General features: G+C 42.4%; 1 protein-coding gene across 1 annotated transcript in view; it reads left to right on the top strand.

Moving 5' to 3' along the window:
• Positions 1-24,173, top strand: part of MTUS2 (microtubule associated scaffold protein 2) — a 535,610-nt gene that overhangs the window by 426,466 nt on the left and 84,971 nt on the right. The window contains 1 exon segment of the mRNA XM_070409399.1: positions 9,917-10,128. Coding sequence (XP_070265500.1) covers positions 9,917-10,128 — 212 coding nt within the window.

The raw sequence follows: 24,173 nt of genomic DNA, 5'->3' as shown, positions 1-24,173 counted from the left end.
TTAAAAACAGAAATAAAAAAACCCCACGGTAAATGAATGAGTGAGTACTTACAAAAGGGTGGACGGGGATATTAGCCTTAGAATCTTCTTTTATACTAGAGGCCGGATGCACAAAAATTCTGCAAGAGTAGGCCTTCCTTCCCCCAGTTGCCAGCACGGGCTTCCCTCTGGCACCTGGGACTCGGGCTTCTCTCCTCTGGCCGCCCTCAGGCACCCGGGACCTAGGCTGGCTTCCCTACGGCCCCAGCTGCGTCAGGAAGGACGTCCGGAATGATGTTTGGAAGACGTCCAGTCTAATTAGCATATTACCCTTTTATTATTATAGAGTAACCCAATATAGCATATGAGTTTTGAGTGGCATAAAGCCTAAACAGTAGAGACCGAGGATTCCCTATATTCATAAAATGGTGAAGTGCAAACTAAGTCCCCCAAAGATAAGAAAGTGAATAAAGAACATTAATTAATAACCAAGTTACATTACAGACAGATGAGAATTTCTACTAGTTAAGAGTTTTTAGTGGCTGATGTCTTGAGAGAGAGAGCAGGAAGGTCCCCAGGAATAGGAATTCTTGGCAGCTGTTGGGAAGTTCCTATAATCCCTATTAAGAGCTCAGCCTGTTACAAGTCACTGGGGCCCTGGTAAAGTGAAATATGCCCTATCTTTAAACAAATTAAACTAAACAACAAAGACACAAAATAACAATTAACAGAGACACTCTGCACAACATTTATAGTTGTGCACAAGACTTAATATACCAGAGTCCTTTCAATGGATCTTTCAGATGTTTTTTAGTACCGGGACTTACAGCTAGATATGGCCCAGAGGGCTCCTGTGTTGGGTGGCTAGTGAACACCCATAAACAGCCCTTTTTTCACAGATTTCATTATATTCGGCTCTCCATAATAAATGTTGACTGCAGTCTAAAGTTGTTTTGACCAAAATCTGCCAGTCCCAAGGAGTCATGTGGTAATTTTCAGATGAGGCATTAAGAAGTCCTTTTGTAAATGGACTGTTAGCCTCATTTTCTCTAAGACTTTTCCCTATTTCTTTAAAGGTACTAAAGGAGAGAGGCTCATAAACTCTACTACCTTGTTGATCTTGATAACCGGGCAAGCTAAAAGCTCTCCTTCTAACATTGCTTGACACAGGACTCCATAACTGAGGACCTAGTTGATGAGCCTTCCCACAATGGAGGCGGAGGATCGGGAAATATTTCCTCCAGCGGCGGAGAGGCTAAGGAACTAATTTGCTTTAGAAGTAAAAAGCAGTTCTGTTCACCTGCCATCTTAGGCTTTTATTGTCACAACAGCTTGAACTAAAATTAACCTCTAGAAACAATCAGCAGGGTAAGTATCCTTGAGAAAGCACATGTTTGTACAAGGTCGAGTCTTTAAAGACTAAACATAGAGATTCTAGCAAAACACCCGTGGGATCAGACTTGTTTGGAAAAGTCAAGGTAGGGGCTGCTGCCTTTGGCAAGGTCCCCTCAGAGGCCACCGACCTTTCAGAGAACCCTCCTTACAGACCTTCCAACCAAGTCCCGTGCTTCCCCACAGAGTTGAAAAATTCCTATCCCCCAGTGACTTCATAGCTGTGGTACCATCATAGCACAATGCATCACTCATATGTTCATAGTGATGCTGGTGTAAACAGACCTTCTGTGCTGCCAGTTGTATAAAGAAATTGTATACCATATTTTTACTGTACTTTTTCTATGTTTAGTTATATTTAGATGCACAAATACCTACCTTGTGTTACAATTGCCTAGGGTGTTGAGTACAGCGATATGCTGTCCATGCTTATAGCCCAGGAGCAATGGGCTGTGCCATGTAGGCTAGATTTGCAGTAAGCTATTCCATCTAGGTTTGTGTAAGTACACTCTACAATTTTCTCACAAGAAAATCACCAAGTAAAAATCACATTTCTCAGAACATATTCCTGTTGTTAAATGAGGCATGGCTGTATACTGTAACATAATCACGTTATTAGCATCTCATCATAGCCACAGATTCCACTCACACTCAAGGACATTGTGCAGGGATCTCATCGCAGGCCGCTATAACAAATATCATACTGGTGTGTGGTGTGCTTAACCAACAGAAAGTTATTACTCATAGTTCTGGAGGCTGGGGAATCCAAGATCAAGGTAGCAGTTGATGTGGTTCCTGGGAAGAACACCCATCCTGGTTTGCAGATGGATGCCTGTTTGCTGTGTCCTCATGTGAGGGAGACAGATTATGTCACTTCTTATAAGGGCACTAAGCCCCTTCATGAAGACTTCACCCTTATTACCTCTTTCTTCCCAAAGGCCCCAACTCCAACCACCACCACTCTGGGGATTAGGGGCTTAACATAAGAATTTGTGTGGGACACGAACATTCAGTTCATAGCAGCAGGGTATATACTAGTACAGGAGGCAGCAGAAATATTGGAGTCCAGGTTACCACAGGTGAATTTCAGGCTGGCCCTGGCAAATGAAAACCTGGAAATGCCACATAACTATGGTGGAGAGACCTGCAGGGCAGTTTTCCTGTTCCCAGGCTATCCTCCTTGTTTTCTTCACCTATTTCTGAGGGTGACACTCCTTCCTTCAGATTACAGACTATCAAGAGGCCTACAAAAACTGTGCTGCCTACATCAGGCCTGTGAATCCTCGAATGTCATCTAGCTCAGAAGTGGCTTTCTGGGTGGTGAGTTTTAGGAGAAATTCCCTCCCCTGTTGATCTGTAAGTTCACTGAGTACAGGGGCTGTATTTTCTGTCATCAATGCTATCATCTAAACAGAAGAAGCCAGCACAACAAGCTTCCCCTGACATATTCCTAACACATCTTTCTCCCCACCTTTGGAGCCAGGCTTGGCAACGAGGAGCTCATGCTCCCTGTCTCTGTCCCTTTGCTTAAAATGACCCTCCACTCACTGCCGCTCCCACCATCTCACTGACCCTGCTTCTGCAAAGGCCATGAGTCACATGGACATGTCCTGTTTCTTTATCTCATCTCCATGCCATTTGACATTATTGATCACTCCCTCCATCTTGAAACTTTCCTTCCTTCAACTCTGTGGCAGCCCCCTCTGCCAGTCCTCTTCTTGCATCTGCCAACGTGTATACTTCGTTGCTTCTCACTTTCCTAATGTTGCCAAAAGAATAGACTGAACTGAGATCAAATCTTGGCTCATGTGATGTATGACCTTGTTCTCTGAGCCTCAGTTTCCTCTTCTGTAAAATGGCAATTATGTCCATATGACAGAGTATGGTGAAGATTAATAGTAACACACATAGAGCAGCCATATATCAGAGCATTTATTCTCCATGACTCCAAGCATCTTAATATCAGAAAATATATTTTAAAGGGACACAGGACATTCTGGTGCAGGTGTTGTGACATTGTTACTTTGATAAAATGGCAACCAAATGCCCCCATGTTCAAGTGAGCCTATAAAAGCATCTTTATTGAGTCTTGTTATTAGTTGGGCTATAATTCACATAGCATAAAATTTTCTCTTTTAAAGTGTACAGTTCAGTAGTGGTTAGTATACTCACAAGGTTGTGCAACTGTCACCACTAATTCCAGAAAATTTCCATCACTCCCAAAAGAAAGCAGTACCGTTAGCAGTCATTCTCCAGTCCCCACTTCTCTCAGCCCCTGACAACCATCATTTTGCATCCAGTTGGATTTGCCTATCCTGAACATTTCATATAAATTGTATCATATAATATGTGGCCTTTTGTATTTGTTTCTTTCACTTAATATGATGCTTTTGAGGTCAAAGAATGAATCAGTAATTCATTCTTGTTTTTGACTGACTAATATTCCATTACATGAATATATGAACTTTGTTTATCCATTAATCAGTTGATGATATTTGGTTTGTTTCTAATTTGTGGCTATGAGTAATCTAGGAACCTTCATTCTATTAACATTTTTTTTTCAACTAGAGGCCTGATGCACAAAATTCATGCACCAGAGGGGGTTCCCCTCAGCCCAGCTTGCACCCTCTCCAATCTGGGCCCCCTTGGGGGATGTCTGATTGTCACAATCCTGGACCGCTGGCTCCTAATCGCTCACCTGCCTGCCTGCCTGCCTGGTCACCCCTAACCACCTCCCCCACTAGCCTGATCGCCCCTAACTTCCTCCCTCTGCCAGCCTGGTCGCCCCCAACTGCCCCCCCTGCTGGCCTGGATGCTCCTAACTGCCCCCCCCTGCTGGCCTGGTCACCCCATGCAGACTGCTATTCAGTTGTTTGGTCATCCCTCACTAACACCCCTTCTGGCCTGGTCGTAGGCAGCCATCTTGTGAGGGTGTGAGGGTTAATTTGCATATTACCTCTTTATTATATAGGATTAAAGTTGATATTCAATATTAGTTTCAGATGACATTAATCTTTTCTTATGCAAATCTAATCTACTTGGTGGTATCTAATTGACCTAATCCCCTGAGACATTTGAGTTTTTAGTCTCTAGAATTTTTACTTAGGTTTTTTTTTCTTTATCTTCTTTGTTTCTACTTAACATATTCAATTGCTCTTCTAGATTCTTGAACATGTGGAATGTAGTTGTAATAGTTTTTAACCATTGGTGTCATTTTTTGGTGGGCTTCCATTGAGGGCATCTTCTCCTCCATATGGGCTGTATCCCTCTGCTTATTTGCATGCCTGAGGATTTTTCCAATGCCAGACACTGTAAATTTTCCTTGTTGGATACTGGATATTTTTATCCCTATAAATACTATTGAGCTTTTTTCTTGGACAAAATTATGCCACTTGGAAAGTTTGGTCATTTTGGATCTTTCTGGTCAGCTGCATTAGGAAGGTCCTGATTAGCCCGGGGCTCATCTCACCAGCTGCTGGGGAAGACCCCTCTGCATGCTCTGTGGATGTCCATGAGGTATGAGTCCAGTCTACAAAAAACAGAATGGCTTCTGTTAGGATGTTGAGCACACTCATGCAGTGCTTTTCCTAAGGCTATCAAAGTTGTATCCTGTGATTCTTTTCTTTCTTGTTTACAAGTGTTAAGGTCATGGGCCTTCTCTGGGGTAAATATGCAGGTTTCTATGCTGCATTATGTTTGTTATCATGTCAGTTAAACTTCCAGCTTTAAGATTAAACTAATATTTAACATCCATTAGAATCCTCTGGATAGTGACCAGATGGCTTCAGATGAATTTTTAATATTCCACTTTCCAGGCTGTTCTTCTCCCCAGTGCTTAGCCTCTGCACGCACATGGCTTGTACTCAACCTTGTGAGAATATAAGGTTACTGGCTTTTCCCTGTAAGTTGCCAGTTTTCACTACAGTCATCATAGAGTCTCTCTGCCCATAACCAGAGTTATGGAGCCAGTAGGATGACTACAGAGAAATTGTGATTGGGGCAAGATTGAGATAATAGGAGAATGTTCTAGATTTAGCATGTGTCCCCACACCCATGAGATCTGTTGGAGATATTGCAGAGGTGATCAGCAGTGGGCTTACATGCTAAGAGCCCTGGGAGTAGAGTAGGTGCTCAATAAAAGCTGTCAAGCATTTTGAGGATAAGCTTTTGCAACAGCTGGGGCAAACAGTAAAAACACTGGTACAACAGTTCTCAACCTGTGGGTCGAGGCCCCCTTGGCAGTTGAACAACCTTTCACAGGGGTCGCCTAAGACCATCCTGCATATCAGATATTTATATTACAATGCATAACAGTAGCAACATTACAGTTATGAAGTAGCAATGAAAATAATTTTATGGTTGGGTCACAATATGAGGAACTGTATTTAAAGGGCCAGAAGGTTGAGAACCACTGCGACTGGTATTTCTACTCTCTTTTTCACTTCAATTAAAGACTCTAAAACCATCATAGACCGTATTTTGAAGGTCTTTATTCACTAATGTCAGTGCCCTAGTTCAACTGAGTGGAAATCAGAAGATAGTGTGGGAGGCCAGAGCTTTGATTTTTTTAAAAGAACCTAAACACACACATGTAAGTGGCGCTGCTTGACTGCAGGGGGAGGTCAGGGGCATGCCTGTCTGCTGGGAACCTTCTGCTACCCCAGAAGCAATGTAAATACCACAAGGAACACAGAAGGAAGTGAGAACAAAACTTTTCAGCATCTGGAAGTGTCCTCAGAGGACATGGTGTGCCTCTCATTTAAACTGCATTGTGGCTCTTCCAGGGAAATGTGTGTGAGAGGTCAGAGGAGAACCTCCATCACCACATCCCCTCCAGTGCCGACCGCGCTCCCACACCTTCCCTGTGTTCACTGCTATCCAGGAGTTTTTCATCTCATGGTTCCATTGGTCCCTTGCTTCCTAAGCAGATTATTATTTAGCTTCATTATGTGCTAACTTTTAAGAGAAGATAGCAAAAACAAACAAAATCCTCCTTACATTTTAATGAAACAGGTGAAGCTGGCTGTGTGTCAGTCATCTTTCAACGTAAGTTCTCCATCCCCAAGGTAGTAGGTGAGCCTGGGTGGCTGTCGCTGTGCACCATCTGGGGAGGGACTCTCATAGGGCAGGCAGGGAAGTAAGTGACGGAGCAATACTTCATGATGTTAGATAACGAAGCACATACCAAAAATTGATAGCACAAGAAAGAATACTGTGTTTAGTGAGGACCAAAAATATGCTATTGACTGTAAAATAATGATTAGACCTAGATAAAGTTTCATTTGATATGTTTAGAAAGGGCAGGACCCTTTTCCTCTAAAAGCAATAGAGTTCTCCACCACCAGTCTTGTTTCTCCGTGTTCCTCCCAACAGTCTTAGCACTGAATTCTGAGGCTTAGTCTATGCTGGGACGTTGGTTGGGTGGCACATGCGCAGCCAGCCACGAGTCCCAAGCGAGCATTGGTTTGGTGCCACAGATCAGCTAAACTGTTGCTTGGTGTGTTGATACCTAAAGCTGATGTTCACGGGGGAGCCTGTATCTTAGCTCAAATGTTTGTTTGTTGGCCCCAGGAATAGAAATGTGGACTGAGTGTACTGGTGTTTAATAGAACACTGAATTGAGTGTATGAATGAAAGCAGTCTATATATATAAAAGGCTAATGTGCTAGATGTCCCCTCAGGAGTTCGACCAGGAGACTGGGAGTTTGATCACTCACTATGACATGTGCTGACCACCAGGGGGTGGCACAGAACGAAGTAAGGCCCCAGTTGGCAGCCGGGGAAGGAAAGCCCCGGCCAGCAGCTGGAAGGCCCTGATCAGCCCTGATCACCGGCCAGGCCTAGGGACCCTACCTCTGCACAAATTTCATGCACTGGGCCTCTAGTGTAGTAATAACATCAAGTCAAGTAAGCACTGTGGGGGCTCCAAAAATAACTTTCCTCCCACCTTCTAAGTTCTTCTAGCTGGGCTAATAATCAAGTTAACATGAGACAGATTAAGAAGAGAAAATGTCAGAAGGTTATATTACAGATGTACATTTGGCAGTGCCAAAAGATATGAGACCCAAAGAAACATTAGGCAGTTGAGACTTATATGTCATCTTGAGCTAAGGAGAAGGTGGGGAAGGGCAGTGGTTTGGGACTTCAAATGGCAGGAAGGCAACTCACATGGAGATGGAAATGAATGTTTGATAAACAAGTAATTCCTGAGCCAACTTTAACAATGGGATACAGAGAGGACTTTGAGCAAAGGGACCTTACTCCCTCCCTGTCTATCACACCTGGTTCAGATTAAACTACAGTTATCTGATTATGGCTCACTTCCTGGAGCAGGTCCTCTACCTAAATATCTTTAGACATAGACAGGTAAAGGTAGAGGGTCAAAGGTTCTTTCTGATTCTTTTGTTCCTTAATAACCAGCTTAAAATAATCAATATTCCAAAAGTCATATTTTGGGGGTGGCAAACTTTGCTTCCCTTTAGCACCAAGAATAGGATTTCAGGAAATCATTTTATATTGTCCGTTTACCATTGAATATAATTGCTAACCTGATGATGATGATGATGATGATGATATTGATAGTAATAGTAACAATAACAGGGAAAAACCTGACAGCCAAAAATTCACAGCAACCTGATTGCTTACTACTATCCACAAGCTCACACATGACTCTGTGTGCCCTACATTGCAAGTAACTTTAATTCATTGAGCTAGAGGTGTGCTTATTATTTCCTTCAGATTTCTAAAAGAGATATCTTCTATAGTATCAGTGTCATGCACCTGGTACCTCAATAATTACAACATTGGAGTATTTGATAAAATCACCAGCCATAGCAATAAAATGGCAAACAGTTATCATGAAACAAGTCCACATGGGGTCTTAGGCTGTGTGTTAGAGTTTAATGCACACAGTAAATCTCACATAGTTTGTTGGTTATTTTTCTTTTATGTTCAGTATTGCATATGTTGAAATTAAGTACATATTAAGATTGATTTTCCTACAATGTGCAAGTTAATTTTCTGGAACATTATGTATGCTACTGTCATAAAGCCAGCTTTAAAGAAGCAATAAGTTCACATTCTACTATTCTATTAAGCCATCCAGTTTAAGATATGTCATATGTGAGTCCACAATGCAATCTTGGATGATTTCTTAATAGGAGGAAGATTTCATTAAAACTTTCTTGGTTACCATTAAATTACCAATCAGGAGTAGTTAGAGCAATTAGCCATCTTTTCTCCTTAAAAGATGAAGCCACTTGTGTGTTCCAAGCCCATTTCTCTGCTCTGTCTGTGTATCAGGTACTGATTTGCTTTATGTGTTACTCCCTAGTATGTTGGAGGTGAGCAAAAGTAGACAAAAGAATGTTTGAGGTATTAAAGTTATTTGTGATTGTGTGGTAAATGTCTGTCACATGCCCCAGGATCTACTTGGGCAAAGGAAAGCATGCACTTCTGGGAAGTAAGTCCATCGTGCAAAGCAGATGTTCTCTGGGTGTCTGGTCAGCCCTAGCTCCCACGAAGAGGACAGCAGCTCCGAGAAGACCCTGGCTTGCCTAGGGCCTTGGACCATGATACAGTGCTTGTCTGTGCTCTTTCCGGGGGCCTTGCCTTTAGCCTTCAGGCTTCAGCCTAGTAGTCACTTCTCCTTAAAGCCTCCCCCATCCTGTCCCCAATCCCAGGCGGAGTTTCTGATTCCTTTCCCTGGGCCCCATCCCCCTGCCCACACATACACCCCCACCATCTGCCTGGCAGTTACCAGATCCCAGAGGCTTCCTGGGCCATGGGAAGGAATGAGCACTTTCTTACTGCAATGGAACATAATTGGAGGGAAAGCTCAGCACAGGCCATGAGCTGTTCTCTATTTATAAAGACTATCCTTTATAATCTGTGCAGTGAGAGATGAAGAGGAGCAGGGCTTCCCATGGGTGACAGGTCGTGGTGCCTTGGACCGGACCAAGAGTTGTGGAGGTGGTATGAGTGGTCACCTGGGGGAATATTTTGGAGGACATTGATGCTGTAGAAATTTAAAGCCAGAAAACCCTGGAGCAGAGGCCATCAGAGGTATGACTTGCATCAGACATCAAAGAAAGGGTCACTAGATGACCACAGAAAGGGAGGCAAGTGCACACGGGCAGTACTCCCTGATGCTCAATTAGTTACAACTATGACTTTGACCTGCACTGATTGATTGATTTCCCATTAGACATTTTCAAAGAGTAATTGAAAGATAAACCATCTACTCTAATCTCTCTAAGCAGACCTGGAAGAAATGGGGGAAGCTGAAAGGAATTGGGCAATTTGGTCTGGTTATTCTTTTTCCAAGCATGAAACTTGTACTTAGAACCACATAAGCAGAGCAAATATTTTAAGTCCCTGTCTGTTTTTTCTTTCTAATACCTACAGTGACAAACCATGGCCATTCCTTTTTGGCCACTTGCTCTTGAAGAAATCTTGTAATAAGGAGCTGTTGTCCCCTTATTACAAGTCATACCTTGTAATAAGGGCTGCATGTTTTTTTCACAAGCCGCTATTTTTTCAATAGGATACCCCAAGCAGAGGAGCACGGCTCCCCGAAATGGGTTTTCCCCCAAGCCGGACCCGCAGGCCCGCGAAGCCGAGAGGCAGCTGGTTCAGCGGCTGAAGGAGAGGAGTGAGCAGCAGGCCAGGCAGCTGGGCCTCGTGCAGCGGGAGCTGAGACGGGCCATCTGCGGTTTCCAGGCGCTCGCCGTGTCCACTCAGCACTTCTTTGGAAAGGTAAGGCCACGTTCGATGAATGTTGAAGGGCTCTTTGGGCAGAGGGTGGTCACATTGAGGTGTGTGTCTGTGTGTGTGCGCGCGCGCACGGGTTTGAGTTTGACATTTGCTTTTCAGAAGGTCATGAAATATCTGGCAGCATGTTTGGGAGCCAGGTTTATAGTGACCTGTGAAAGAAATTTGTTTAGGAAGAATGATGTAGTAACCTGATTCCAAAAGGGAAAATTGTGTCAAAAAGAAAGAAAAGGACATAAATGAACATCTTGAAGGTGAAGTCTTTGGAGGAAATGGAGCCCATAATTGTTTGCACTGCCGAGAGGAGACAGATTCTGAAATGTCTGTCTGTTTTGGGTCTCAGAGAGACAGGGATGCTGCTGGTGGGATATGCCAGGCCTGGGGCATCTCCACAGAGCCCACTCCCAGCGCTCCCGGGGCAGACAGGGCTGGGGAGGTTCCCTGCTCCCTGGGTTGTGTCTGGAAATGCAGACAGGGCTGGCTCCTTCTCAGCAAGTCCGTGTCCAGAGGCTCCAGGGTCGTCCAGGGGAGTCTGTTGTTAGCCGTGGTATGGCTGGTGGAAGCCTGGGGTCTCAGCGAGGCTTTGGTGGTCTACCTTGAGGTAGCCAAGGCGTGTTTGGGGAGTGGGGCATGGTTAGGGATTGAACATTTACCTATGAAGTTTAAATATTGTGAATTAGCATATTAAAAACCCATAGGGCATTTTAAGTTTCACATATGGACCTCCTGGTATCTATAAATGGGAAAAAGTAAAAAATGCTATTTAAAGGCTCTCCAAATAAGAAAACAGACTAACAGCCCTCACCGGTTTGGCTCATTGGATAGAGCGTCTGCCTGCGGACCGAGGGGTCCCGGGGTCGATTCTGGCCGTGGCCATGTACCTCGGTTGCAGGCTTCTCTCCAGCCGGCCCAGGCCCTGGTCGGGGCTCATGTAGGAGGCAACCAATCGATGTGTTTCTCTCACATTGATATTTCTCTCTGCCTTTCCCTCTCTTTCTCACACTCTCTAAAAATCAATGAAAAAATATCCTTGGGTAAGGTTTAAAAAAGAAAATGGGCCAGCCAAATTCCTGGCTCATTTAAAGAAGAAAATCAGAAATGTTGCCAAAACCGGTTTGGCTCAGTGGATAGAGCGTCAGCCTACGGACTGAAAGGTCCCGGGTTCGATTCCGGTCAAGGGCATGTACCTGGGTTGTGGGCACATCCCCCATGGGAGATGTGCAGGAGGCAGCTGGTCGATGTTTCTCTCCCATCGATGTTTCTAACTATCTATCTCTCTCCCTTCCTCTCTGTAAAAAATCAATAAAATATATATTTAAAAAAAAAAAAAAAGAAATGTTAAGTAGCACCATGTCCACTGGTTTTATTTATCATCTGAACCTTGAAGTGTGGAGGACTGGCCTTTTATGAGCCCCTTCATCCTCCCCTGGTCCCCAGTGTAGGAGCCTGATCTGACCTTTTCTGCTGCTCAGCTCTCTTTTGCTTAAAGCTTTCAGCAGAAACAACCGATTACCAACCTGTTGTACTGAAGGACAAGATGACCAGATTTCAGTTTACCAGTGATTTTAGCCTCCTCCCTAACCAAAATGCTACCACTGGCAGTAACAGACCAATTTGAATTTCATATTGATCTAGTACTGTTTTTCAACCTGAAACAACTGAAGTAGCCATATACCCACCTGTAAGAATTAAATTACAAACACATTTTTGAGGTGCCAAACAGGCCTTCCCTGCCATGGTAAATATTGAGCATTTTTCTTGCTAGAGAAAGAGTGGCATGTCTTTTGTTCTTCAGCTGGATGTATGTTTTTCACTGACTGTCAGGTCTTTAGTAAAGAGAGGAAAATGGGTTGTTCACTGAAGATCAATGATGATATTCACATTGTTACTCTGCCTACTCTGGGTTACTCCTTTCATGTATCATTCACAGTCACAGCAAATCCTTGATAGAGTTTCACGTAGATGGATATTGATATAACAGACCGGTAATATGAGCTGTGTTTTTCCAGTTGGAACCTTTGGACCTCATTTATGGCATCATGGAGGAGAAGTGAGTTTTCGTGCCAAAATTAAGAGTTGGTTCCCTGTAGTTGTGTATTTCTGGGTCCCGGAAAAATTCCTTGCTGGCCCATGGACCATGAGTTTCATTTCTCTGCAGCATATACATGGCTCTCAAACCAGAGTGGAGGTTTGCAGGGATCCCCATGGGCCCTCTCCACTGCTGGAGCTGCACATGCCTGGCATTTCAGCAAGATGGATGGTGGCATGTAGTTCATTTTCTTTTCAGTAAATCACAACCAGCAACTCCAGACAGGTCTCCCAAATGACCATGGCATTTGACTGGCACCTCCCGCACAGTGTGTTCTTTTCAACTCTCTCTCCAAATAAACCCCAGAAGAAAAAGTGGACATATTTAAAAAAAAAAAAAAGCCTGTAATTGAACATAAGTGGCTTCCTCGCAGGTTGTCATACATCCTGTGTGGTTTAAGAGGATCGATGTGACAGATGGCCTGTAATACCAAATAAGACCAGGAGGTATGATGTGGGGTGAAGCACCTGGAACACAGAGACAGGCACCTGGAAGCCTCCAATGATGGAGCTTCTATGACAAGGATCAGTGATCCTGAGATACCCAGTGTCACTCGTGTGGGAAGCTGATGCATTGTTATTATGTATGAGAAATGGTCATAGCCAAGCTGTAGATCTCCAGCAAGTGTCTGGCTCTCTTTAAGCCTCATCATCATCACCAAAAGTAATAATATCCTTGCTGTTGTTCAGACTCCCATTAACTCAGTTACTTCTGTGTGTCTCAGTTGCCTCAATTTCAAATAGGACTAATAACTCTTCCCAAGGGTATCATGATAATGTTGTGAATTAATGGAGAAGGTATTTTGAACAAATATTCAATAAAACATTTTTTTAGTACAAGGCAATCTGACAAAGTCCTACCCTCAAATATTTTACTCTCAATTAGGATGAATAAGACATGAATAATACATAAAGTTAAAACACGGCACAAACCACTCATTTAATTCTATATGAACATAAGATTTTGGCCTGAGTGTACCTTAAGAATAGAAGTACTTTTCTAGTCCAGCTATTGCATTGCTGCTTTACACTTTTTTCAGAATATGCTGATGCCATTAAGTAAGTCTCAGTACATGGGAAGTCGCTAGAAAAAAAGGACTCAGAAGCTGGATAAGAATCATTCATTTCTGCCCCATGCTTTGCAACTCCTGGCAGGATGGCTATGAAATTTGTCAGCTGTGACACAGCCTGAGTCCAGTGTCCAGAGATTCTAACTAAGACACAACATTTAAGTGCCAGCACCAGCCTCATGCTTACACTGGTTTGAGGCAGCTCTTCCCCTGAGGCTAGGCCTGGTCCTCCCCTCTTACCAAATGGATTTGCTAATATCTGAGTCCTGGACCAATAAGTAGTGTAGTAATGAGTGTGACTCTCAGGGACTTTCACTTCTGAGGGTCAAGTGGAACCATGTTATTTTTCTCTTGCTGCCTGGTTCCTGAGAATGCTACACTTTTTTTTTAAATTTTTACTGAATTTATGAGGGTAACATTGGTTAATAAAATTATATAGGTTTTGGGTGTACAATTCTATAATACATCATCTGTATATTGTATTGCGTGTTTTCTGTGTCAATGAGGTTTTTTTTCTTTGCTTAATCCCTTCACCTTTTACATCCAGCCTGCCCCTCCCCCCCCAGTCTCCTTTCCTCTGAGAGCTGCTTGTCTAGTCTCTGCATCAAGGAGTCTATTCCTATTTTTTTGTTAGTTTTTGTTCATTAGATTCCACATATAAGTGAAATCATATGGTACTTGTCTGTCTCTGACTGGTTTATTTCACTTAGCACAATACTCTCCAGATCCATCCATGCTGTGGCAAAGGGTAAGATTTCCCCCTTTTTCACAGCTGAGTAGTAGTCCATTGTGTAAATGTACTACAAATTTTTTATCCACTCATCTACTGATGGGCACTTGGGCTGCTTCAAATCTTGGCTGTTGTAAATAATGCTGCAGTGAACATAGGGGTGCATATATTCTTTCAGATCAGTGTTTCGGATTTCTTCAGGTATATTCCCAGAAGTGGAAATGCTGGGTCATAAGGCAGTTCCATTTTTAATTTTTTGAGGAAATTCTGTATTGTTTTACACACTTTTCTTTTCTCCACATCCTCGCCAACACTTGTTTGTTGATTTATTGATGATAGTATTTTGATAGGTCTGAAGTGATATATCATTGTGGTTTTAATTTACATTTCTCTGATGATTAGTGGTTAGTGGTGTTGAGCATCTTTTCATATGCCTGTTGGCCATCTGTATGACCTCTTTGGAGAAGTGTCTCTCAGGTTCTTTCCCATTTCTTAATTGGATTGCTTATTTTTTTGATGTTGAGTTTTATGAGTTCTTTGTAAATTATAAATATTAACACCTTGTCACATGTATTTTGATGGATATGTTCCATTCAGTGGGTTGTCTTTTCATTTTGTTGATTGTGTTTCCTTTGCTGTGCAAAATTTTTTTGGTTGATATAGTCCCATTTGTTTATTTTTCTTTTGTTTCCCTTGCTTAGGTTGATATATTAGAAAAAATATTGAAATGAGAAATATCCGAGATTTTACTGCCTATGTTTTCTTTTAGGACTTTTATGGTTTAAGTCTAACATTGAATTCTTTAATTCATTGTGAGCTTATTCTTGTGTATGGTGTAAGAAGGTGGTCTAGTTTCAGTATTTTGCATGCATGTGTCCAATTTTCCCAACACCATTTATTGAATAGACTGTCTTTAACCCATTGTATGTTTTTGCCTCCTTTGTAAATATTAATTGACCATAAACATGTGGGGGAGCACGGTTTCTGGGCTTTCTATTTTGTTCCATTGACCTATATGTTGTTTTTTTCCAGTACCATGCTGTTTTGATTACTATGGCCTCATTCTATAGTTTGATATGATGGCGTGATTTCTCCAACTTCGGTCTTCTTTCTCAAGACTGTTGTGACTAAGGGTCTTTTGTGGTTCCATATAAATTTTTGGAATATTTGTTCTAGTTCTGTGAAATACTCCATTGGTATCTTGATGGGAATTGTGTTGAATCTATAGATTGCTTTGGTTAGTAAGGACATTTTAATGATGTTAATTCTTCCTATCTATGAACATGATGTATGTTTCCTTTTATTTGTATCCTCTTCAATTTCTTTCTTTCACGCCTTAGAATTTTCCAGGCACAGGTTTTTTACATCCTTGTTAAATTTATTCCTAGGTATTTTTTTATGCAAGTGTAAATGAGATTGTTTTCTTAGTTTCCCTTTCTGATAGTTCATTATTGGTGTATAAAAATGCAACCGATTTCTAGATATTTATTTTGTATCCTGCTACTTTACTGAATTCATTTATCAGTTCTAGTAGTTTTTTTAGTAGAATTTTTAGGGTTTTCTATACACAGTATCATGTCATCTGCAAGTAGTGACAGTTTTATTTCTTCCTTTCCAATTTGTATGCCTTTTATTTCTTCTTGTTGTATTATTACTATTACTAGGACTTCCAGTACTATGTTGAATAAGAATGGTGAAAGCAAATATCCCTGTATTGTTCCTGATCTTAAGTATTTGTCCATTGAGTATGACATTGGCTGTGGGTTTGTCATGTATGGCCTTTATTATGTTGATATATCTTCCCTCTTATTCCCACTTTGCTGAGAGTATTTATTATAAGTGGGTGCTGGAGTTTATCAAGTGCTTTTTTTTGCATTTATCTATATGACCATGTTATTTTTATCCTGTGTTATGTTTACATGGTGTATCACATTTATTGATTTGCAGATATTGTAACAACCTTTTATCCCTGGAATAAATCTCACTTGATCATGGTGTATGATCTTTTTAATGTATTGCTAGATCCAATTTGCTAATAATTTGTTGAGGATTATAGCATATGTGTTCATCAGGGATATTGGCCTATAACTAGCTTTCTTTATAGTGTCTTTATCTGGTTTTGGAATTAGGTTAATGCTGGCCTTGTAAAATGAGATTGGGAGACTTCCCTTCTCTTGACATTTTTGGGACAGTTTGAGAAGCATAGGTATTAATTTGTCTTTGAATGTTTGGTAAAATTCACATGTGAAGCCATCCGGTCCAGAACTTTTATTTGTTGGGAGTGGGTTTTTTTTATTACTGCTTCAATTCACTAGTTGTAATCTGTCTATTAATATTCTCTGATTCTTCCTGATTTAGTTTTAGAAGATTGAGTGGGTCAATGGGGGAAAATGGGGACATATGTAATACTTTCAACAATAAAGAATTATTTTAAAACAAAACAAAACAGAAAAAGACCAAAAAAAATCTCTTACTATGACTGTATCACTGTTGATTTCTTGCTTACTGTCCACTGAGATTTTCTTTATATATTTAGATGCTCCTATGTTAGGTGCATAAAATTTACAAGGGTTATATCCTCTTGTTGGATTGCTCCCTTTATCACTATGTAATGTCCTTCTTTTTCTTTTACTGTAACCTTTGTTTTAAAGTTAATTTTGTCAGATATAACTATTGCTACCTCAGTTGTTTGTGTGTGTTTTTTTTTTCATTTCCATTTGCATGAAATGTCTTTTTCCATCCCTTTACTTTTAGTCTGTGTGTATCTTTCATTCTGAGGGATGTCTCTTTTAGACAGCATATATATGGGTTTTGTTTTCTTATCCTTTAGTTACCCCAATGTCTTTGATTGGAGCATTTAAGCCATTTATATTTAAAGTGATTATTGATTGCTATGTATTTAATACCATTTTATTCTTTATAGCTATATTCCTATGTTCTTCTTCTTGTTCTCCTTCTTTTTTCCCTCCTCTCCCTCCTTTTTCTTCTCTTCCTCTTCCTTCTCTCCCTCTTCCTTCTCCTTTTTCTTCCTCTTCTTTTCCCTTCTCTTCTTCTTCCTCTTCTTCCTTTTCCTTCCTGCTTGTTCTTCTTAAAGAAGACCTTTTAACATATTTTATAATGCTGGTTTTGTGGTAATGAACACCTTTAGCTTTTCTTGTCTGGAAGGTCTTAGTTTCTCTGTCAATTTTAAATGATAGCCTTGCTGGGAAAGTAGTCTTGGTTGTAGGCCCTTGCTTTTCATCACTCTGAATATTTCATGCCAATATATTTTGGCCTGAAATGTTTCTGTTGAGAAATCAGCTAAAAGTCTTATGGAAGCTCCCTTGTAGGTAATTAACTGCTTTTCTCTTGTTGCTTTTAAGATTCTCTCTTTGTCTTTAACCTTTGCCATTTTAATTATGATGTGTCTTGGTGTGGGCCTATTTGGGTTCATTTTGTTTGGGACTCTGCACTTGTGTGTCTTTTTCCTTCGCCAGGTTAGGAAAGTTTTTAGTCATTATTGCTTCAGATGGATTCTTGATCCTTTGCGCTCTCTCTTTTTCTTCTGGTATTCCTATGATGCAGTTGTTGTTATGCTTCATGTTGTCCCAAAGGTCCCTTAAACTATCCTCATTTTAAAAAATCTTTTCTCTTTTTGCTACTCTGATTGGGTGTTTTCTGTTACCTCGTCTTCCAAGTCATTGATTCGATCTTCTGCTTCATCCAACCTACTGTTTATCCCTTCTGATGTATTCTTCTTTGCAGATATTATATTCTGACTGGTTCTTTTTTATGGTTTCTATATCCCTTTTAACAATTGCTACCTCTGTGTTGAAGTTCTTACTAAGTTCCTTGAGCATCCTTAAAACCATTTTTTTAACTCTATGTCTGGTAAATTTCTTGCCTCCATTTCATTTAGCTCTCTTTCTGAAGATTTCTCCTATTCTTCCATCTGGAGCATGTTTTTTTGTCTCCTCATTTTGGTTGCCTCTCTGTGTTTATTCCTATGTATTAGGTAGATCTATTATGACTTCTAGTCTTGGTAGGGTAACCTTATGTAGTAGGTGTCCTGTGAGACCCAGTGATGCAGTCTTCTTGATCACCTGAGATGGGTGTTCCAGGAATGTCTCTTATGTGGGTTATGTGGGCCCTTCTATTATAACTGAGTCTTGATTTCTATTGGCCTGTTTGTATGGGGTAAACCATCAGGTTTGCTTACTGTGAGGACAAACTGCTGTACAGGTACTGAACACATGAAGCAGAATTCACTTCAGCAGATTCTGGTGCCTGCCAAGATCTTCCTTTGTATATGTCACTTGTGAAGGTAATTGGATCCTGCTCTAATGATGTCTGAAGATGGCCACTGGGTGTGTTGGTTCTGGGCCTCTTGAGAGGGACTCTGGTGCAGGCCCATGTCAGATACTGCTTATGAATGGCCCTGGGTAACCTGTTTGGAGCTATAAAGTGATCCACAGTTTGTGGCTGCTTCTGCTTGCCTGGTTGTGGTCAGTATAGACAGAACTGTGCACCATGGCCTGCTTTACCACACCAGACTTTGGGGCAGATCAGCCCAATACATCCTAAGATCTGCCTCTGCCTGCCTTCACCTGTCAGCTGCCTGCTAGGCTCAGTCACTGAAAGAGTCTCTGGTGGTACTTGAGTTGCATGAGTTTGGTTCTCAGTGAGTCAACATGTAGGGATGAGTGGTGTTCACCAGATTGACACAGGTTTAAACTTAGTGCCAGTTCTGGGTCTGAGGCTACTCAGCAAATTTCCCAGGTCTAGCTGCCACCCTCTGGGTGCTTGCACACCTTTTTGGTGTGGCATGGTCTCAGGGAGACATCAGGGTGAGTCCACCAGCATTTATCAGGCCCAAGCAGACCAGGATTTGGCTATGTGAAGGGAGTGCTCTGCACCGCTCAGATGTGCAAGAGTAAATGGCTCCTTTCCTAGAGCCACACAACTCAGCCTGTCCCAGATTCTGCCAGAAGCCTGATCTCAGGGTGGCGCCACTGGGAGTCAGTGAAATGGTGCTAGTGGATCACCTGTGGCTGGGAAATACTGGTCAGGCTTGGGGGACAGTGGAAGGGAATGGGCCCCACCTCAGAGTCACACAAGGTCTGGATTCTGCCCAGACCTTGGCAGGGTGGAGTGACCAAGATTCAGGAGGATGAGGTCATTAGGATCCCAGAGAGGGGGTTAGCAGATCTCCCATGATGGGGAGGCACCTGTCAAGTTCACAGGTAAGTGAGAAGAATGGTTCCCACCCCAAAACCACACAACTTAGTCATTGACACCCCCTGAGTCTTCCCAGACCTCTATACCTGGCCAAGGCAGTTAACTCCTCAACAGGGTGCAAGCTCTATAGTGTGGGCCTACAGAAAGTCCAGAAGGTGGAGCTATTGCTCTCCCCCAGGTGGATGCTACATTGAGGGGTGTACTCCACCTAAGAAAGATGGTGTCTGTGGTGTAAGAGAGAGACTCAACACAGTTATCCTGGTGGCTGTCCCAAAGCCCAAATCCCAGTTTCTCCTCACATGACTAGTCCTCGCCACCTTCTCTTTGCCGGAGCCCAGTGTTGCAAATGAGATTTTGTGTGTTGGCCCTTTAAGAGGGTGCCTGTGTCTCTAACAGACTGATGTCTCTCCGTGGTGGACAGAATTCCCATGGATTTTCATAGCCAGATGTTATGTGGGCACCTCTTCCCAGCTCTGGTTCTCTGAGCTGGGGAACCCAGCTTGAGGTTGAGACTCCACACTTTTCAGGGGGAACCTTTGCAGCTGAGATATCCTCCTGGAACCTCAGCCACCACCTGTAGGAGTCTTTTTCATGTCTCTGCCCTTCCTACCAGTCTCGTTGTAGCTTCTTCTGTAAATCCTTGGTTATAAGACTTCTCTTCAGTTAGTCTTCAATTGGTTTTCAGGTTGATTGTTCTATATTTTGGTTATAATTCCAGCTTGGTTCTGGGAAGAGGTGAGCGTAACATCCACCTAGTGCTGTCTTCGATCTCTCTCGAGAACACTACTCTTTAGCAGCCCCTGGTGGCTAATCTTGGAAACCATTCAGCCGGTGGTCCCATATTAAGTGGTGTGCCTAGCCCTGTAGCATCAACTTTTATCTGAGTTATATTTGAGGGTGTATTTATTTTCATTTTATTTTTAATTAGATTATTATATTTATTAAATATTTTTATGTTAATCTGTGTCATTTTTATCATTAACCTTATGAATGTGACAGTAGGTGATGGTTTTAATTGTTTTTCATGTATTATTAGTTTATTCAGAAAAGGCATGAAAATTAATGTCAAACATTTGTGTACTTTCTAAGCTTAATAAAAATTAATGTATCAGTCTCTTTCTTCCCAAAGTGTGTGCATGTGTGTATATGTATGCTTTCACTATTTGATCTTTTATTATAAACTAGAGGCCCGGTCCATAGCATTCATGCACTGTGTGTGTGTGTGTGTTGGGGGGGGGGGGGGTTCCCTCAGCCCAGCCTGTGCCCTCTCACAGTCCAGGACCCCTCGGAAGGGATGTCCAACTGCCGCAGAGGCAGAAGAGGCTCCTGCCACCACCACTGCACTCACCAGCCATGAGCCCAGCTTCTGGCTGAGTGGTGCTCCCCCTGTGGGAGTGCACTGACCACCAGGAGACAGCTCCTGTGTTGAGTGTCTGCCCCCTGGTGGTCAGTGAATGTCATAGCAACTGGTTGTTCTGCCATTTGGTTAATTTGCATATTAGCCTTTTATTATTTAGGATTTTTAAAAATATAGAATGGTAGAAAGAATAATACCCAAATATGCATCATCTATACTTAATACTTATGTACATTTTGCCATATATACATTATCTGTGTTTTTGTTGTCAGCTAGGTGACTTATTTTGGGGGGTACATATTTTTAAATATAGTTTCTATATTTCAGCTTCAACTTTGCAACTTCAGTTCACTTATGTTAGTAGAAGCTTTTTATCAGCCCTGCCTCTACCATATGAAAGGTTCTATGGAGGATTCAAAAAAGTAGATGGCAGAGCTCCTTAATAGTAATATCACTCCTCTTTATTGACCATCTATGTCTCAGGTATTTTACAAATATTTTTTTTAACCCTCTCAACAACTCTACCTGATGTAGATGTTATTCTCATGGGACAGTTGAGGAAACTGAGGCTCAGGGAGATCGTGCAGCCTTCCAAAGACAGCATAATAGAAAGTTATGGGCCACAATATATCCTACACCCATATTTTTCCACAATGTTATGATGCTACTTCTTCCTCTCCCCCAGCCTTCAAAGTGCTTTTGATGTAGTTAAGGGGGGAAACATAATTGGGAAAAAACAAAAAAATGAAACAATAATCCAGAAGTTAAACAAAGAGGATGTGAACAAAAAATGACCTAAGGTGAATTTTTACCTGTTGCTGCAAGAAAGTGGTATGTGCTCAGCGAATGCCCAGCTATTGTGATTCGGAAGGAAGTGGCCTGTAAAGGAGACCTGAGAGAGCCCAGGTGGAAAATGGGCGCAATTTGGGATGAATAATGATGGAGGAAGAATGTGTGTGGGAAGGGGATGCCCAGAGCCTGATGTTTGCAAAGTGGTGCCCCCTCCCTGTCTTTACGCTTTTGGTAAAAGAGCTAATGTTTGGTGGATAGAGTTCTAGGGACATGAGAACTTTTTCTAAAAGTGAAGGATTCCTCTAAAACAGATCGCCAGCTCCTGGTTGTGAAGATGGCCCAGATTCATTGTCCTTGCTTAGAAGCCCTGGGCTGGGTTCTTTGTTCAAAACAGTCTGTGTGTGTAGAAGGGGAGGGGCGAAGAGACAGAGAGAATCCTGTTGTAAAATGAAGGCTTGCTTGCTTTAGCCATTTAACACATTTAGATTTTAATCTCAGTGATTCACCAGCATGAATGTCTGCCCTAGCGCTCCAAAAGCAGCAGAGAAGCCATCGTGCCCACCAGCCAAAGGATCGGTGCTTCAGAGACTTCCCCACTGAGTGCAGCTCTCAGAGCAGTAATTACACCTGATCAAACTGGGAAACAGTAAGCTCTTTGTTGCTCCCTAAATCCTAAAAATGCCCATTTAAATATAGTGTTTTTCCCCTCCCCCTTATAAGCAGTACCCTGTGATTATCTTTTCTTCCCTTAATTTTATGTTGAATAACTAAAGGCTTAGAGAAAATGTGAGCATTTGGGTTGGCATTTCTGACACTTGTTCAGCATATAACCTGGTGGGAAATGTTAGTGAAGTAAATTGTTCCAATGATTGTTGTTCTGAAATAATGTTTTGTATCACAGAAGTAAGTATTGCCACACTACTTGGCTGGTGTGAGTATTTGTTTTCACTCTTAGGACTCTAACTTAAGGAAATTTTTAGCATAATTCCCCAAATACCACACTATTACCAATATCAAACAGGGCTTTGAAGTAATAAGAACTCCTGGCCTAGGGTGTCAAGAATGGAAAACGTTGTAGTGGGTGGGAAATAAAACTCAAAACTGCAAAGTTCTAAACTTTTATGAAAGATTCCCAATCCTGGGACTTCATTGATGACAATATAAATTTCATAATGAGGTAATAAGCTAAGAATAGATACTTAAGGTAGAAACAAGTTGTCCCCGTTCAGTTCAACTCTCTTACACTTTGTCATAGTGTTTTTTTCTTTTTCATTAAATGATGCCCCTTTTGAATACATTCATGCTTGGCATAACTGCATTTTGGTCAACAATGGACCACGTATATAATGGTGACCCCATAAAATTATAATGGAGATAAAAAAAACCCTATCACCTACTGACTTCATAGCCATTGTAAGTCATAGTGCGACGCATAACTGTTTTGTGCCTCTCCTTCTAGCAATAGCAATGTTATCATCTAGAAATGCCTGGGGGCACTCACCTAGGCCATGAACTTCTCATGTGGTGACTAAAGCTCCAACTTCAGGGACAAAACTAGAGTGAAGGGGCCCTGGCATTTGTGATTTGACTTGCTTCCTCTAACTGTGGCAATGCTGCCACTTAAATGCCAGAAAATGCCCAGCTCCTCCTCAGGCGAGCTCATTGCAGGGTGCCCGCTAATTGGTGTAGCCCAATTCCAATGTACCTGCTATGACGATCACAGTTCAGAGAATATGTTCGATTTTCCTCTTTGGGAAAACCATTTTTAAGTAGCCAGTTGCTGTGTAGCATTTGAAACCTGAGTGAATTTCTAACGATATCGCCATCTCCTGCAGCTTCTCGGGGCACTGCCAGCACAGAGAGAGGGGGCTGTGGGGTGGCTGCTTGATGAGGCTGAGCCCTCTCCTTGCCCGCTGTTGCCATCTGCTTTCCAAAAGGTGCATGTGGTGGGCTGTGCTGTACCTTTTCATCCAGGTTAGACTGGGAACATGGGGCCCTTTATGTAAGGCGCCTGGTTGCCTGTAGTGAATTATGCAGAGATCCTCCCTCCACATCTCCTACCCCCGCCTCCCCTCAGTATCGTACACTCTGAATTACCTCTGATCCACAGACACCTCACTGCCTACCCTCGCCATCCTGGTTAAGTCAACACCCGCTTGTTAAAGGGGAGATCTGAAAACTAGGTCTCAGACCCTGACTTCCAAGTCTGGAGGAGAGACATCTGTTACATCATGGCAGAAAGAAGGATTCCTCCAGCCGGGGCCCAGGCGCCCCTCAGAGAGGACGGAGGCTTATGCACTGGCCCTCAAGAGTAAGTAAGACTTCCATCCTCAAAGCCTCAGAGGTGGAGGATCCAGCACTGCAGGTGCAGGGCCCTGGGAAAGGGCAAGACAGTGCTGGGAAGAGGCTAATTTGCCTGAAGGTTGGAGTGTGGGACTGCCAGTAACTGGAAATGGGGCAGAAGGGTTTGGGGACTTGGCAGAGCAAACTAAAGAGAAGGGACTGCTTGAGGCAATCAGGATGCACAGATGTTTGGAGCTGCACTGGAGGAAGAGGAATGTGGTAGCAGGTTGAGATGGGCAGTAGGAAGAAAACTCCAGGCAGAGACACACTTAGGAGGTTCTGCCAGAATAACTAACAATCCAGGAGGGGGGGCGGGGGGGGGGCGGGCAGAAGGAGGATCTGGGTGTTGATGGAAAGGAGAGGACAGATACAGGAGTGAGGCTTGGGGTCAGGAACCGACTCTGGGGCTTGCTGGGGCTTGAAAGGCACAAGG

This window comes from Myotis yumanensis, unplaced genomic scaffold (assembly GCF_028538775.1).
Source record: "Myotis yumanensis isolate MYYU_CA2020_CCGP unplaced genomic scaffold, mMyoYum1.0.hap1 SCAF_3, whole genome shotgun sequence".
NCBI lineage: Eukaryota > Metazoa > Chordata > Mammalia > Chiroptera > Vespertilionidae > Myotis > Myotis yumanensis.
Note: the sequence above shows the minus strand (reverse complement) of the source record. Positions and strands in the feature narration are given on the sequence as shown.